The sequence below is a fragment of the Atractosteus spatula genome, chromosome 6 (assembly GCF_055471065.1).
Source record: "Atractosteus spatula isolate fAtrSpa1 chromosome 6, fAtrSpa1.hap1, whole genome shotgun sequence".
NCBI lineage: Eukaryota > Metazoa > Chordata > Actinopteri > Semionotiformes > Lepisosteidae > Atractosteus > Atractosteus spatula.
The window spans coordinates 5,650,486-5,661,942 of NC_142711.1; the positions used below are offsets into that span (position 1 = coordinate 5,650,486).

At 43.2% G+C, this 11,457-nt stretch overlaps 2 protein-coding genes across 4 annotated transcripts in view; one reads left to right on the plus strand and one right to left on the minus strand.

The window, feature by feature from the left end:
- The window catches only part of c6h10orf67 (chromosome 6 C10orf67 homolog), a 36,272-nt gene extending 31,229 nt beyond the window's left edge, over positions 1-5,043 (minus strand). For 2 of the 3 annotated variants that reach the window (XM_088918990.1, XM_088918988.1), the window contains exons 1-2: positions 3,872-4,207; positions 3,187-3,307 (exon numbers count right to left, since the gene is read on the minus strand). In XM_088918990.1, coding sequence (XP_088775116.1) covers positions 3,187-3,307; positions 3,872-4,098 — 348 coding nt within the window. In that variant the 5' untranslated portion in view covers positions 4,099-4,207. Of the gene's footprint in view, positions 1-3,186; positions 3,308-3,871; positions 4,208-4,677 lie in introns of those variants that run through there. The other variant, XM_088918989.1, reaches the window with a different exon arrangement.
- Positions 5,044-6,154: 1,111 nt separating this feature from the next.
- Positions 6,155-10,646, plus strand: otud1 (OTU deubiquitinase 1). The gene has a single exon (XM_088918991.1). The coding sequence runs from the start codon at positions 6,155-6,157 to the stop codon at positions 7,568-7,570; it is 1,416 nt and encodes a 471-aa protein (XP_088775117.1). The 3' UTR covers positions 7,571-10,646.
- Positions 10,647-11,457: the final 811 nt, after the last annotated feature.

Below are 11,457 nucleotides of genomic sequence, written 5' to 3' on the forward strand. Positions count from 1 at the left end.
ATGAAAAAGAGAGAAAAGCTTTAGATTTTTTAAACATACACAAATCAACATCACACCATCTCTTGTGCACATGAAAACAAAAGGAAGCAAGCCATGCCATTAATGCATGATCCCTCCTCACTAGATTTCAACATTTTTGATAAATTAATGTTATTTAGTTCAGTTTCTTCTGGTAAAATAACATAAAGAAACGTCAAAGGGCCTTGTGAGAAATGCTTCAGACGTCCAGAGGAACTGTACAAGCTTGCTGCCAGTTGATCAATTTGTCTTTCTCTGCAGGAAGAGCTGTCGAGGACACTAAGCATGTTTTCCTTCTTTTCCAAAGCCCATCTCAGAAGAAGGGCAGTGCTGCTACCAAAACAAAGCCACCATATGTCCTCTCAACAGGGAGCAAGGTTTAAGTATGGGTCTGACATACAGAACTGAAGTCGTACTGTATATTGGAATTTTTCCTCTTCCGATGAAAGCAGTGCATCATGAATAAATTAACAGGGGGGAATCTTTTGGTCTATAGAACCAGTGGACCTATAACTTTACTTCCTTAAATTGCCTCTCTTGTAATTGTGCTAAGTGCTTGTTTCACAAAGAGACGATCATATGTGTGTGCTCCTTAGACCATGCCTTGTGAAGTGTTATGACAATATGGTTCAGCAAATACTTTCCCCTTCTGTAGCCTACATTGCATTTGCATGTTCAGAAACAAAGCTGGTTATCTCATATAACATGCAGGTAACAGACAAAAGGCAAAAAATAAGGAAATCAATTCCATTTGATGTATAACAAGAATATCTGGCTTTATATTAGGCTAAGGAGCAAGATTTCTAAGTGTTATAAAAAGCTGCACATTTTTGCAGAGTAACCCTATGATGTTTTTAATCAGTTCTTGATTGATTGATCTATGCCGTTTGCATGCCAAGACAGGTAACAAAAAGGCACGGCCATTGTTTACTAACTCGGAATCGATCAATGAGCCAACAGCACGCCGGATCATGCGAGAAACTGGTCAAGTGGAAATAATGCACAGATGAAAACTCCACATTTGTGTGTTCTTCCCTCGTTCGGTTTCCTCCGGGTGCCATGGGTTGCTCACACAGTCCAAAGACTCTGCTAGATTAACTGGCTTCTGGGATGACAGACCATTGCGTGTCTGTGTTTGTGTCGGCGTGTCTGGCCTATAATGGACTGGTGTCCCGTCCAGAAATCAATATAGAGATCAGAAAATTGATATAGCAATAAAGTGTGAAACGAGAGTACTCCATGGAGAAACACCCACAAAACCTGTTGTGTAAAAAATGAAAAAGTCAGTCATAGGCAATCAGTTGTTTAAGAATGTTGAAGAGTTGTTTAAGGTCCATTTTCAAGTAAATCTTAGTTCAATTCTTGAACAAGTTGCCAGTATTTACAAAAAGAGTTGCTATGGGTTTTTCTTCAGTTGTTTAAAAAAATGATAAAAATATGAAGGAAATTAATTTTACTTGACTAAGAGCTCACACCTGAAGAAGGCTCCACGGCCGAAACGTTGTGTTTTCTTTCTTCTCTTTTCAGCATGGAATAAACCTATTACCTGTTCCTTAATAGCTAACATATACAGGTATTTTTGTGTGTGCACTGTATTGTTTTAGAGTTAACATGCTTATTCTCTGATACAGGTCCAACGGCACATGTAACAGCAAGCTACTTCCTTGCCAGGAATTCCAGGCCTTTTGGGATCCAGTAATGTGTTTGCCTGCAGTGCAAGAGAGCTCCATGCCCTGGCTGGTCCATCTAACCCTCTACCACGGGATTAGACAAAGTGCAATCCGAAAGTAAAACTTGGCTGTCCAGTCAAGCAATTGGCATGCACAGTCATGAGATCAATGATAAGAGCAATGTAATATACATTTATATTTGAATTATTTCATTTATTAATAGGAAATTGATTATATTAGGACAAAACAATATTTTGTTTACACCCCAGTGATTTCAAGTAACCATACTGTAAGTCTTCGGCTGCAGTCACTTTAAGTACACTTCAGAATGTAATAGTGAATAGATGGTTACATACCCCTTTTATACCATAACTGCATGAACTGTGATACCCACTGAGCTCACCATCTCATTGAGGTGCTTTGAACTGGGGCCTGCTCTTGGAGTGTACTGACTTCAGTTTATTCTTTAGTGTGTGAAATGATGCTCAATTGTACTTAAATCTGGAGATTGTCATGACCAGTCTTCGATTTTCCATCTTTTTGTAATGGTGAACTCCTTTACTTGTACAGTATCTGCTACTTGTTTTGTCATGCTACTCGTTTTGAAGCACGGCACAATAATTATGGAAGCACTTTCTTTTACTGAAGCAGGAAATGGCAATATGTTTCTATAAGTGTCAGTAGTCATTGTTTTGTTGCATCACCAGTACAGACAAGTGAGCCAGTTACACTGCTTAACACTGCTGGTGACACTGTCTCAAGAAACTTTAGGATTAAACACATGATTGCAAATTCAAGGAAAGTCAATTTACCAGTTTCAGACACAGAAATAAAACAAAACTTTAACTACACATCTATAATTGACTGCATGAGTCAGTATTCTGAAGAAAATTAAAAATCACGTAGGCAGGGGCAGAAGAAAACTTATTCTGAATGTTGTATCACCTCTGCTTGAAAAAAAAAAGAGTAGTCATTGTTTTGTTTCATCATCAATACAGAGAAGTCAGCCAGTTCCAGAAGCAGCCATGCCGACTTCAATGGCAGTGGAACAGACTACTTCCTTGATCAAGTGTCAAATCTGCAGCACCAGTCGTCACAAACAACAAAACCTCAAATTATTATTTTAAGGAAAAAAATACGCTATTAACAAACACCGTTAGCAACCCAGACACATTGGTGATCCTTTAAATAAACTTTTTAAAGTGCACATGATTTTAAATTGCACATGGTGTGGTCTTTCCACAACCTTTGAAGACTGATAACAATATCCTGTTTAATGGACTAAGGGGCACTAGTCATGTAATAATAATACATGACATTGAAAGATTTAGTTGTAGGATGTGAACTAAATTAGACTGTTTGAAGTACGCCTCATCCATTTCCCCTAACCACATTCTTACATGTCCTTGCAAACATTTTGCTTGATAGACTACAAGAAAATGTCTTAATACTCATTACTTTACTCTTCTGGTCTCAGCAGTGACGAGCACAGATTTACCTCGAGTAAAGTACAGGTGACTTCTGACAGCTCCTTCACTCTTGGCAGTTCAATGACATCAGTCTGTGTGGAGGCATCTCGTCCAAAGTAACCGTATCTCAGCTGATTTCCCAATGAGTACCTTTAAATGCGTGTTTTTAATGAAAAAATAAATACGTTCATGTGACAGTCAACCCATCTTACAAAAAGTCTCATTCCAGCAGAATTCCACTGCTGCAACTGGTGTTTGGAGTAGCGGTCAGGGGAGGGTCTGTGGTCCAGCTCGTAACTGGAAGGTTGTGGGTTGACATCACATTTGACACACTGGTGTTGGACCGAGATATTTCACCTGAGACTCTCCAGCAGAATATCCAGTTATCTACAATTATTCTACATAGTTAAAGCCTACACGTTACAAACCTGATGTGATATGTAACCTATCACAACTATGATACTTGTAGTGCATGGAACTAAAAAAAAATAATTTGTATTGCATGTAGGTTTAATATTATTTAAAATATTTTGTTATTAACGTAAAAACCAATCAAAAACAATCTGAATTGAACCCGAAGGCACAACATCACTGTGCGAGGCGGGTTTTTTTCTTTTTTTTTTAACCCGAATGCCGGCAGAAATGGCGCAGACAACAGAAAAAAAAAATACTGAAAAATCAAAGCCCATTCGGTACCAGAGATTTATACAGTACCTTTCGATATCCCGAAGTTCTGAGGAATACAGTCTCTCCTCCTGCTCCTCGGAGTTTTCCTGCACAAGCGCGTCCATGTTCCCGGCGTGTTTGACACGGGGGCGCCGCTTGCGTCGGTTTCCATAGCAACGGACCTGGGCCGCTCGGCGGCCGAGACCCGGATAGAGTTGAAGGAAGCGATGGGCACGGACAGTTGACCGTATTTCCTTCAGGATTAGTATCGGCATCAACACAAGTTCCAGGGTGCTGTTTGAAAAAAAAAACAACAACCCACAGCGTCATGTAGTCAGATCGCTGTGTGCTGACCATTTTACGTTGCGCAAAGCCGGCGGTGTTAAAAGGGAAAAAAAGGCGCGGTGTGCTCTTGGACACACTTTCGCGTTCGGGCTCCCATTTGGGACTGAAACGGAAAAAAAAAAAACTTTTGAGAATAAATGCTTATTTGAAACGCATTAAGGAATAAGGAATACAAATGAACGCGTAAAAAGTTATATCAAAAATAACAATAAAAAACGTAACATTACTATACTGTACTTGATAGAGATCCCTGTGAATAAAAGGGATTTCAGAAATGGGGCAAACGGTCAAAAGTGCTAGAAGGTTGTTTGAATAATTCCTATTTTATTTACAATAGGAAATAAAAACCCACCCTTTACAATACAAATGGTATAATATACTCTGTTGTTCGGCAGTATTGTGGCGACATTTAAAATGTTTTCTACTTCTGCGCTGCTTCCTTTATCTAACGAAGTCCTGTGAATTTAGAGCATTTTCATAATTAAAATGATAACAACGATTCGACTTACAAAGTGGGCGAAGTTGCTGGCGTTGTCACCTCACAGCCCAGGACTGCCTGGGGTGCTGTTTGTGGGGAGTCTGCATGTTCTGCCTGCGTGGGTTTTCGCCGGGCGCTCCGGTTTCCTCCCACACTCGGGGAAAATCGACCCTGCTGTGTGTGTGAGTGTGTGAGTATCTGTGTTTGAGTGTGTGTGTGTGTATCTGTGTGTGCCCTGCAATGGGCTGGCCCTGGCACTGGCGTCACGCCCAGGGTGTTTTATCGCCTTGCGCCCTTTGCTTGCTGAGATCCGTCGCCCCGGCGACCCTAAATTGGATGAACACGTTAGGAAAATTGATGGATGGACTTAACGAGGTCTTCCCAAAATCCAGCGTGACACCATTCTTTATTTTGGAAATGCAAAATGAAGCATACTGACTGTACATGGGCAAGGCATACAGTACCATCCAGCCGACAAGCGCAAGGCTATGGTTTTCGGAAAGTGTTTTACATCACTTGGTACATTCGAAACAACAAAAAAGGAAAACTGTCAACATAAAGAACTACAAAGGGCTGTGTTATAAGGCAATACAGGACCGCACTGTAGTCCTTAGTTTGATCATGACGTGAGCAGATGCTGAATGTCTTCCATCTGAGACAGCCATGAGAAATAATGCGTCACATCCCGTTGCCCATCATCTTCTATAGACGTGTGGATGCTCATTCCGTCCAGAGCGAAGATGGCCCTTCGGTGACGGCAGTCTCTTTTAAAGCGCGGCTTTAGCCAAAAGGTGGTGGAAACACTACGCGCATTACTATGGCCATGCTCACTACTTCACAAGGGGGGAACGCTCACCCCTCCCCCCCCCCCCGTCATCATGGGATCTTTTGCAAAAGGCTGGTGTCAGTCTCTGCGCGCTTCCCCTCCGTGAAGCCCGCAAGCCGGCGTAAATAAAAATAAAAATAAAAGCCAATAAGATCGCGGTAGAGGCGGAACTTCCTGATTTCCTCCTCCCAACACCACCTCCCTTTAGGTCAGCGCAGTGTGTTTAGTAACTTACGCGTAATGGTTTTCCGTCAGTGCTGGCGAGGGTCGTGCATTCCAGCGCACTGACGCCACAGGCTTTAGGGGGGTAAACAGAGCTCCAGCCGAGCGCAGTCCCCAAAGTGTCCCGTGACACATCAAATAGTTCCCATTCCAGCTGCACAGTCAGCAGCCGGGGCTGGCGCCCGGGGGGACTCTGTTATAAGAGGATATGAAGAGAGCCGGGGTCCGGTTACATTGTTCCGGGCTATAATTAGCGGAGCTCAGCGCTGACGCAAGATGGCTAAAATTGGATCTTCTGTGTGTGACAGCGGGAATTAGGATCAGGACCGCCGCAGGAATAACTTCACGGCGTGGACTGCGCCGGTGATGACACTGGATATTTTTGAGCGGCGGGATCATCTCGTGTTGCTACCTGGGACCTCGGCGTTTCATATATAAAGGGGGCGCGGTTGGGAAAAAAATGCAGCTCTACAGCAGTGCGTTGACACATTACCCCGGGTCGTCCTGCAAAGTTTCGATTCCCATTGCAAATATTGACGGTAACGCGCCAGCGACTGCGACTGCAAACACCGTTGCCGCGAGTAACGCTGATTATCAAATTCCTGCACACGGAGTGGAGGACACGGGGGCTAAGACTGCGCCTGCCGCGAAGATGCCTGCCTTTTCCTGTTATGAACCAGTTCCCAGCTCGGCGAGCAAGCCGAGCTACTACACCTCCACCGCTCAGATCCTGGTTACCAAGCCCGGTGGAGTGGAAAGGTTCGTGCCAGTCCAGATTATGAAGGACTCCCGACGTGGCGCAGTAGACCTCTCGGGAACATACTTCGCTAATCCGGCAAGCTCGCCGGTCCTGGAAGCGAAGGGCTCCTGCTCGCCCAGCGCCCTGTGGCTGGGTGACTTGATCGACACGATGAACGGCGAACTGGGCGCGCTGGACGAATACCAGAAAGTCCTGGAGCACAACATGATCAGCTTCGACAGAAAAGCGGACGGAAAGCGTTTCGCGAAGGGCAGCGCCCTGAGTGGTCTGGACCACGAGTGGCACCAGAGCGCCTGCTCTCCGGGCGAGGGTCCCCACGACGCCGAGGCGCCCGACACGCTTTTGAATGACAGGGTGTCAAATGCCTGCGAGGATTTTGCGTCCCCAGAAGCCCGGCTTGCTGGCCGGCGTTGCCAGGAGAGCACGGAGCCCGCTGGCACAGACCTTGCCGGGGAAGCGCCTGCCGACGCGGGCGACAGCCTCCTTCAGTCCTCCGCCCCCAGCCTGGGGGGCAGCCGAGGTGTGAAAAACGAGCAGGTGGCACATTATCTCGCCGAGGTGGAGAAGCAGAACAAGTATCTCCAGGAGAGGGAAAAGTACAGGTTCCACGTCATACCCGACGGGAACTGCTTGTTCAGGGCTGTGAGCAAAGCGGTGTACGGCAACCAGTCGGCGCACAAAGAGCTGCGGGAGCAGACGATGCACCACATCGCGGATCACCTGGACGAGTTCTGCCCCATCATCGAAGGCGACGTGGGCGAGTTCTTGATCAACGCCGCCCAGGACGGCGCCTGGGCTGGGTATCCGGAGCTGCTCGCCATGGGCCAGATGCTGAACATCAACATCCACCTGACTACCGGGGGCAGCGTGGAGAGCCCCACCGTGTCCACCATGGTCCACTACCTGGGCGACGAGGACCCCTCTAGGCCAAGCATCTGGCTAAGCTGGCTCAGCAACGGGCACTACGACGCCTTATTTGACCGGCCCCTACCCAACCCGGAGTACGAGAGCTGGAGCAGGCAGGCGCAGGTCCAGAGGAAACGGGACGAAGAACTGGCCAAGTCCATGGCGGCGTCTCTGTCCAAAATGTACATCGAGCAGAATGGATCTTCGTGACCCGCTCTTAGGGTTCCGAGATGGCGTACCGTACAATTGTGCGTTCTGTCCGAAACCGAAATGTATGTTTCTGAAATAGGGCACCTTAATCACAGTTTGATGGCACTTTAAAACGCGTGCAACATGCCGTACAGAAATTGCCTTAATTTATTTTTTCTAAACCGAATGTTTTTAATACATTCACGTGGAGCTACTGAAGGTTGCGGTGCACCTGCGTGTTGTATAGATTTTTTTATTATTATTTTTGTATGGAAGTGCTGAATTTATATCCACAAGTCTGATTCCGTACGTTGTGCGTAGAGGTCGCAAAGAAAGAAGTTTACATTACTGTGTTACTAGTACCAGTCCAGCTAGAGAATAAAGCACAGGACTGAAGTTTGGGAAGAGAAAGAACAGTTTTTTGACAACTTATTTTTCAGGTGTGCGAAATTATATATGTGTACATTTATAAACTTTATACACCTTACCGCTGATTGGTAATTGCGTAATGAGTCTATTTAATTGCCTTTTTGTGTTTTGCTGGGTCGAACACTTGTTTTGCTACAAAATCATTCTATTCCAGGCTGTTTGCTTGTATTGAAAGCGCGGTATTTTGTATCGAAGATTCTGAATCTTATTTTTTTTAATTCTATTTTTTTTCTAAGTAGATTGCTGGATCGGAGACGTACCATTGTAAGACTGAAAGTTCTGTTTCACTGCTGCATTATCATTTTGAAGTAAAGCTTTAATTTTTCTGGACGATTTAAGGTGTTTCTTTTTTACCATTTGTGCTGTTCATTTTGGGAGGATCGGTTTGTGCTGTATTATTTTTAATGATGATAATGGCGGTAGGAGCACTTTCGGCACCACCAATGTGAAAGTTGACAGGAATAATGCCAAGGTCATTACGATGTTGGGAAATGTTACGAATGAGGTAAAACCGACTATTCCCACACAAGCGAAAATTCCAGATCTTCAGCTTACTGATAAATGTTGCCAAATATCAGGCTGTGTGGACAAAGCCTACTGTTTTCCAGACGTTGATTAACTTTTATCAGTACTATGTTTTAGTTTTAAAATAATGTTAATCATTGCATTTATCAATTAGTGATTATATTGTACCCTGACCTGAATATAAAATCTAAGAACAACCAGCACAAGTTGGTCACCTGTTTTTCTTCTTGTTTTTTTTGGTATCATAAAATGAAATTATTAGAGCCCCCCCTAATTTTACTTCACTTCTATGCTGTGTAGGAGAGAAGGAATGTTTTTACATTCTTTTATTACGTTTTATTGAAGTAGCAAGTTGATGGTGGAAAAGCAGTTGACAGTTTAAAAAAGAATTGCTATTACTGCTCTTAAATGTTATGTATAGGCTTATAGTTTATGAAATGCTTGATTATGAAATGTCTGAATTTTGGCAGGGAGCTTGGGGGCAGTTTGCAGATTTTTAAAATGTTTTTGTTTGTTTTGGTGTTTGTGATTTCAGGTCATTAATCTTTTCTTTTCATTCCTAGAATTCCTCTAAGCTCCCCCTACAGTTCGTGACTTCATGTAGTCAGAATGAACAAAACAACTCCTGATAAAATAGTTGGGTCATAAACCAGTTAAAGGCCAAGATAATTCTCTCTTTTTTTTCAAGCAGAGGTGATACAACATTCAGAATAAGTTTTCTTGTGCCCCTGCCTACATGATTTTTAGCTTTCTTCAGAATACAGACTCATGCAATCAATTATAGATGTGTAGATGAAATGGTTTTATTTCTGTGTCTGAAACTGGTAAATTGACTTTCCTTGAATTAGTTAGAAATGCGTTTAATCCTAACATTTCTTGAAACAGTGTCACCTGCTGGTCTGTCAACACCACTTAACACCAGCAGCCTGATTTTCCTTAAACGTATCTTACATGACCAGAGTCAGAAAAAAAGTAAAAACAAAATAGTCTCTTATTTATAATGTGGCATTACATACCTTTTTTAATAGACTTCTGAAAAGCAGGAAATCAGCATTGCATCTAATTAAGGCACTTCAGTGCTAAGGACAACAAGGCAGACAAATTAATATGGCAACATATAAACTGTGGTTTAATGTTTATATACATTGCCATATACATATGTGCAAAAATACTGGATAAAGCCACAGTATATCAATGCAACTGTACATAGAAGCACAAATTACTGAAAAGTCCACAAATCTTTAGCATCTAAAGCCAGAAGCTGTGATATGCTGATGTTACAAATGTTTCTGCTATCGCTGTTCATAAAATACCTAAACACAAAAGAGTTAGTGGTTACTGTCTGTTTACAAAACAAGTGGGTGTTGAAAACCAGCAATGACTGACAGTGATGCGACGTTTGTCTGTATTGGTTTTGTACAGTTATTTTCATAGCTTTTCATTTGGTCTTCCACATTTTTACTTTTTTTTTTGTTTGTGCACTCATGTTGCACTTTTTCAAGCATTATGAAATGTCTGTATTGAACAGAGTAGCAAAAAAGTTAGTTGCAGTAATAAAAATGCAGGCTGAAGAGTTACAGCAAACCTTTTTGAAAACATTCATAACCTTTATTGTACCACAGTGGCATAAGAAATTGTATCCAACAACTTTACTAAAGTGAGTATTGATATTGGTCATAGTATGTTTCTTACAGCAGTTATAGAGTCTGCTGTCTAGGTTGCAGGCTGGGGTTGTGTGCTGAAACCCGTGTCCCACTCTGGAATGAGTGCTTGTCGTGTCCTCAGTAGGCTACTAGAGCAAGCAGCAATGTTGGCTCAAACACTGGCCATAGTCTGGTGCTGAGCCAACATGGCTGCTGAGAGCTCAGCAATTGAAAGCAGGTGTTGTTTAAGCCAAGCCAAGGGTAAAAGAATAAAAGAAAAAGAAGACTGGTCGGGAAACAGATAGGTTCATGGGACAGGCAGAAAGGGGTTGTTTGCCTGTACAGTTATAAACATGTTTTGGGTGAGGGAGCAGGATTTAGCCTTCCTTGCAATAGAAACAGGACTACCTCTTATCTAAAGTGCAAATAGAGTTTGATCTGTTTTTTGCTTATGAAAGTGTATAAACATTCCCAATAAAAGTCCCAGATGCACCAACAAAGTTGCATGAGTCTTTATTTGTTGCGGAAGTGCGAGTTCAATCCTGAGTAGACAAAGGCTACCTGACAGGGGGTCTGGAGCTGAAGATCCTGCAGCAGTGTGACAGCATGGCAGGCTGTTGCACACCTGTAAGAAAGTGACTACATTGTTTGCATTTTCACCCTTGTAAGTTCAGAATACTGTAGCACTTTTAGGTTCACATGGGTATGCACCCTCACTGTTGCCACCTCAGGTCAGCCCCCCCACCACTGGGGGCTTGAACCCAGGCCTCTGGTGTCACTCAACAGGCAACCAGCCAGCTGACCTAAAGGAAGATCTCTCATCAGCCCAGCGGCTGAGGTCCCTGCTATTCACAGGGAAGGGCGGTGACGTCACTGCGCTGGCAAGCCGGCTCGCACAACCTCTAATGTCGGCCGTATGCGTTACAATACATTCTATCATGCAAACTGTTCATGTGGTTTGTATAATATTTTTGGATGTGGTCTTGATACTATATATAATTAATTATATCAAATCCAATAAGAGAACATTAAGGATGTCATTATATTTTTAAACACTAATCATACCTTCATCATTCTATAGCTTAATGGCTGTGCCTCATAAACTTAAAGAGTGATATCGTGTCAGGCAAAAAGTGCGTAGTTTCGGGTAAAAGCTTTGTACCCGGCTTAGTCTTTTCTCCCTTTTCTATACATCAACGTCAGTTTCTATGAAATAAAACTGACATCTCCTGTAACAATACCAGGTGCTTTCTTTCTCCCTTGTCTCCTCCTGCCACATGGTTCATCAACCCTGCTGGGACCCTCTGGAGT

Bases quoted from the DNA above. Each gene is read 5' to 3' on its own strand.
- otud1 (XM_088918991.1), top strand. From the start codon at position 6,155: ATGCAGCTCTACAGCAGTGCGTTGACACATTACCCCGGGTCGTCCTGC.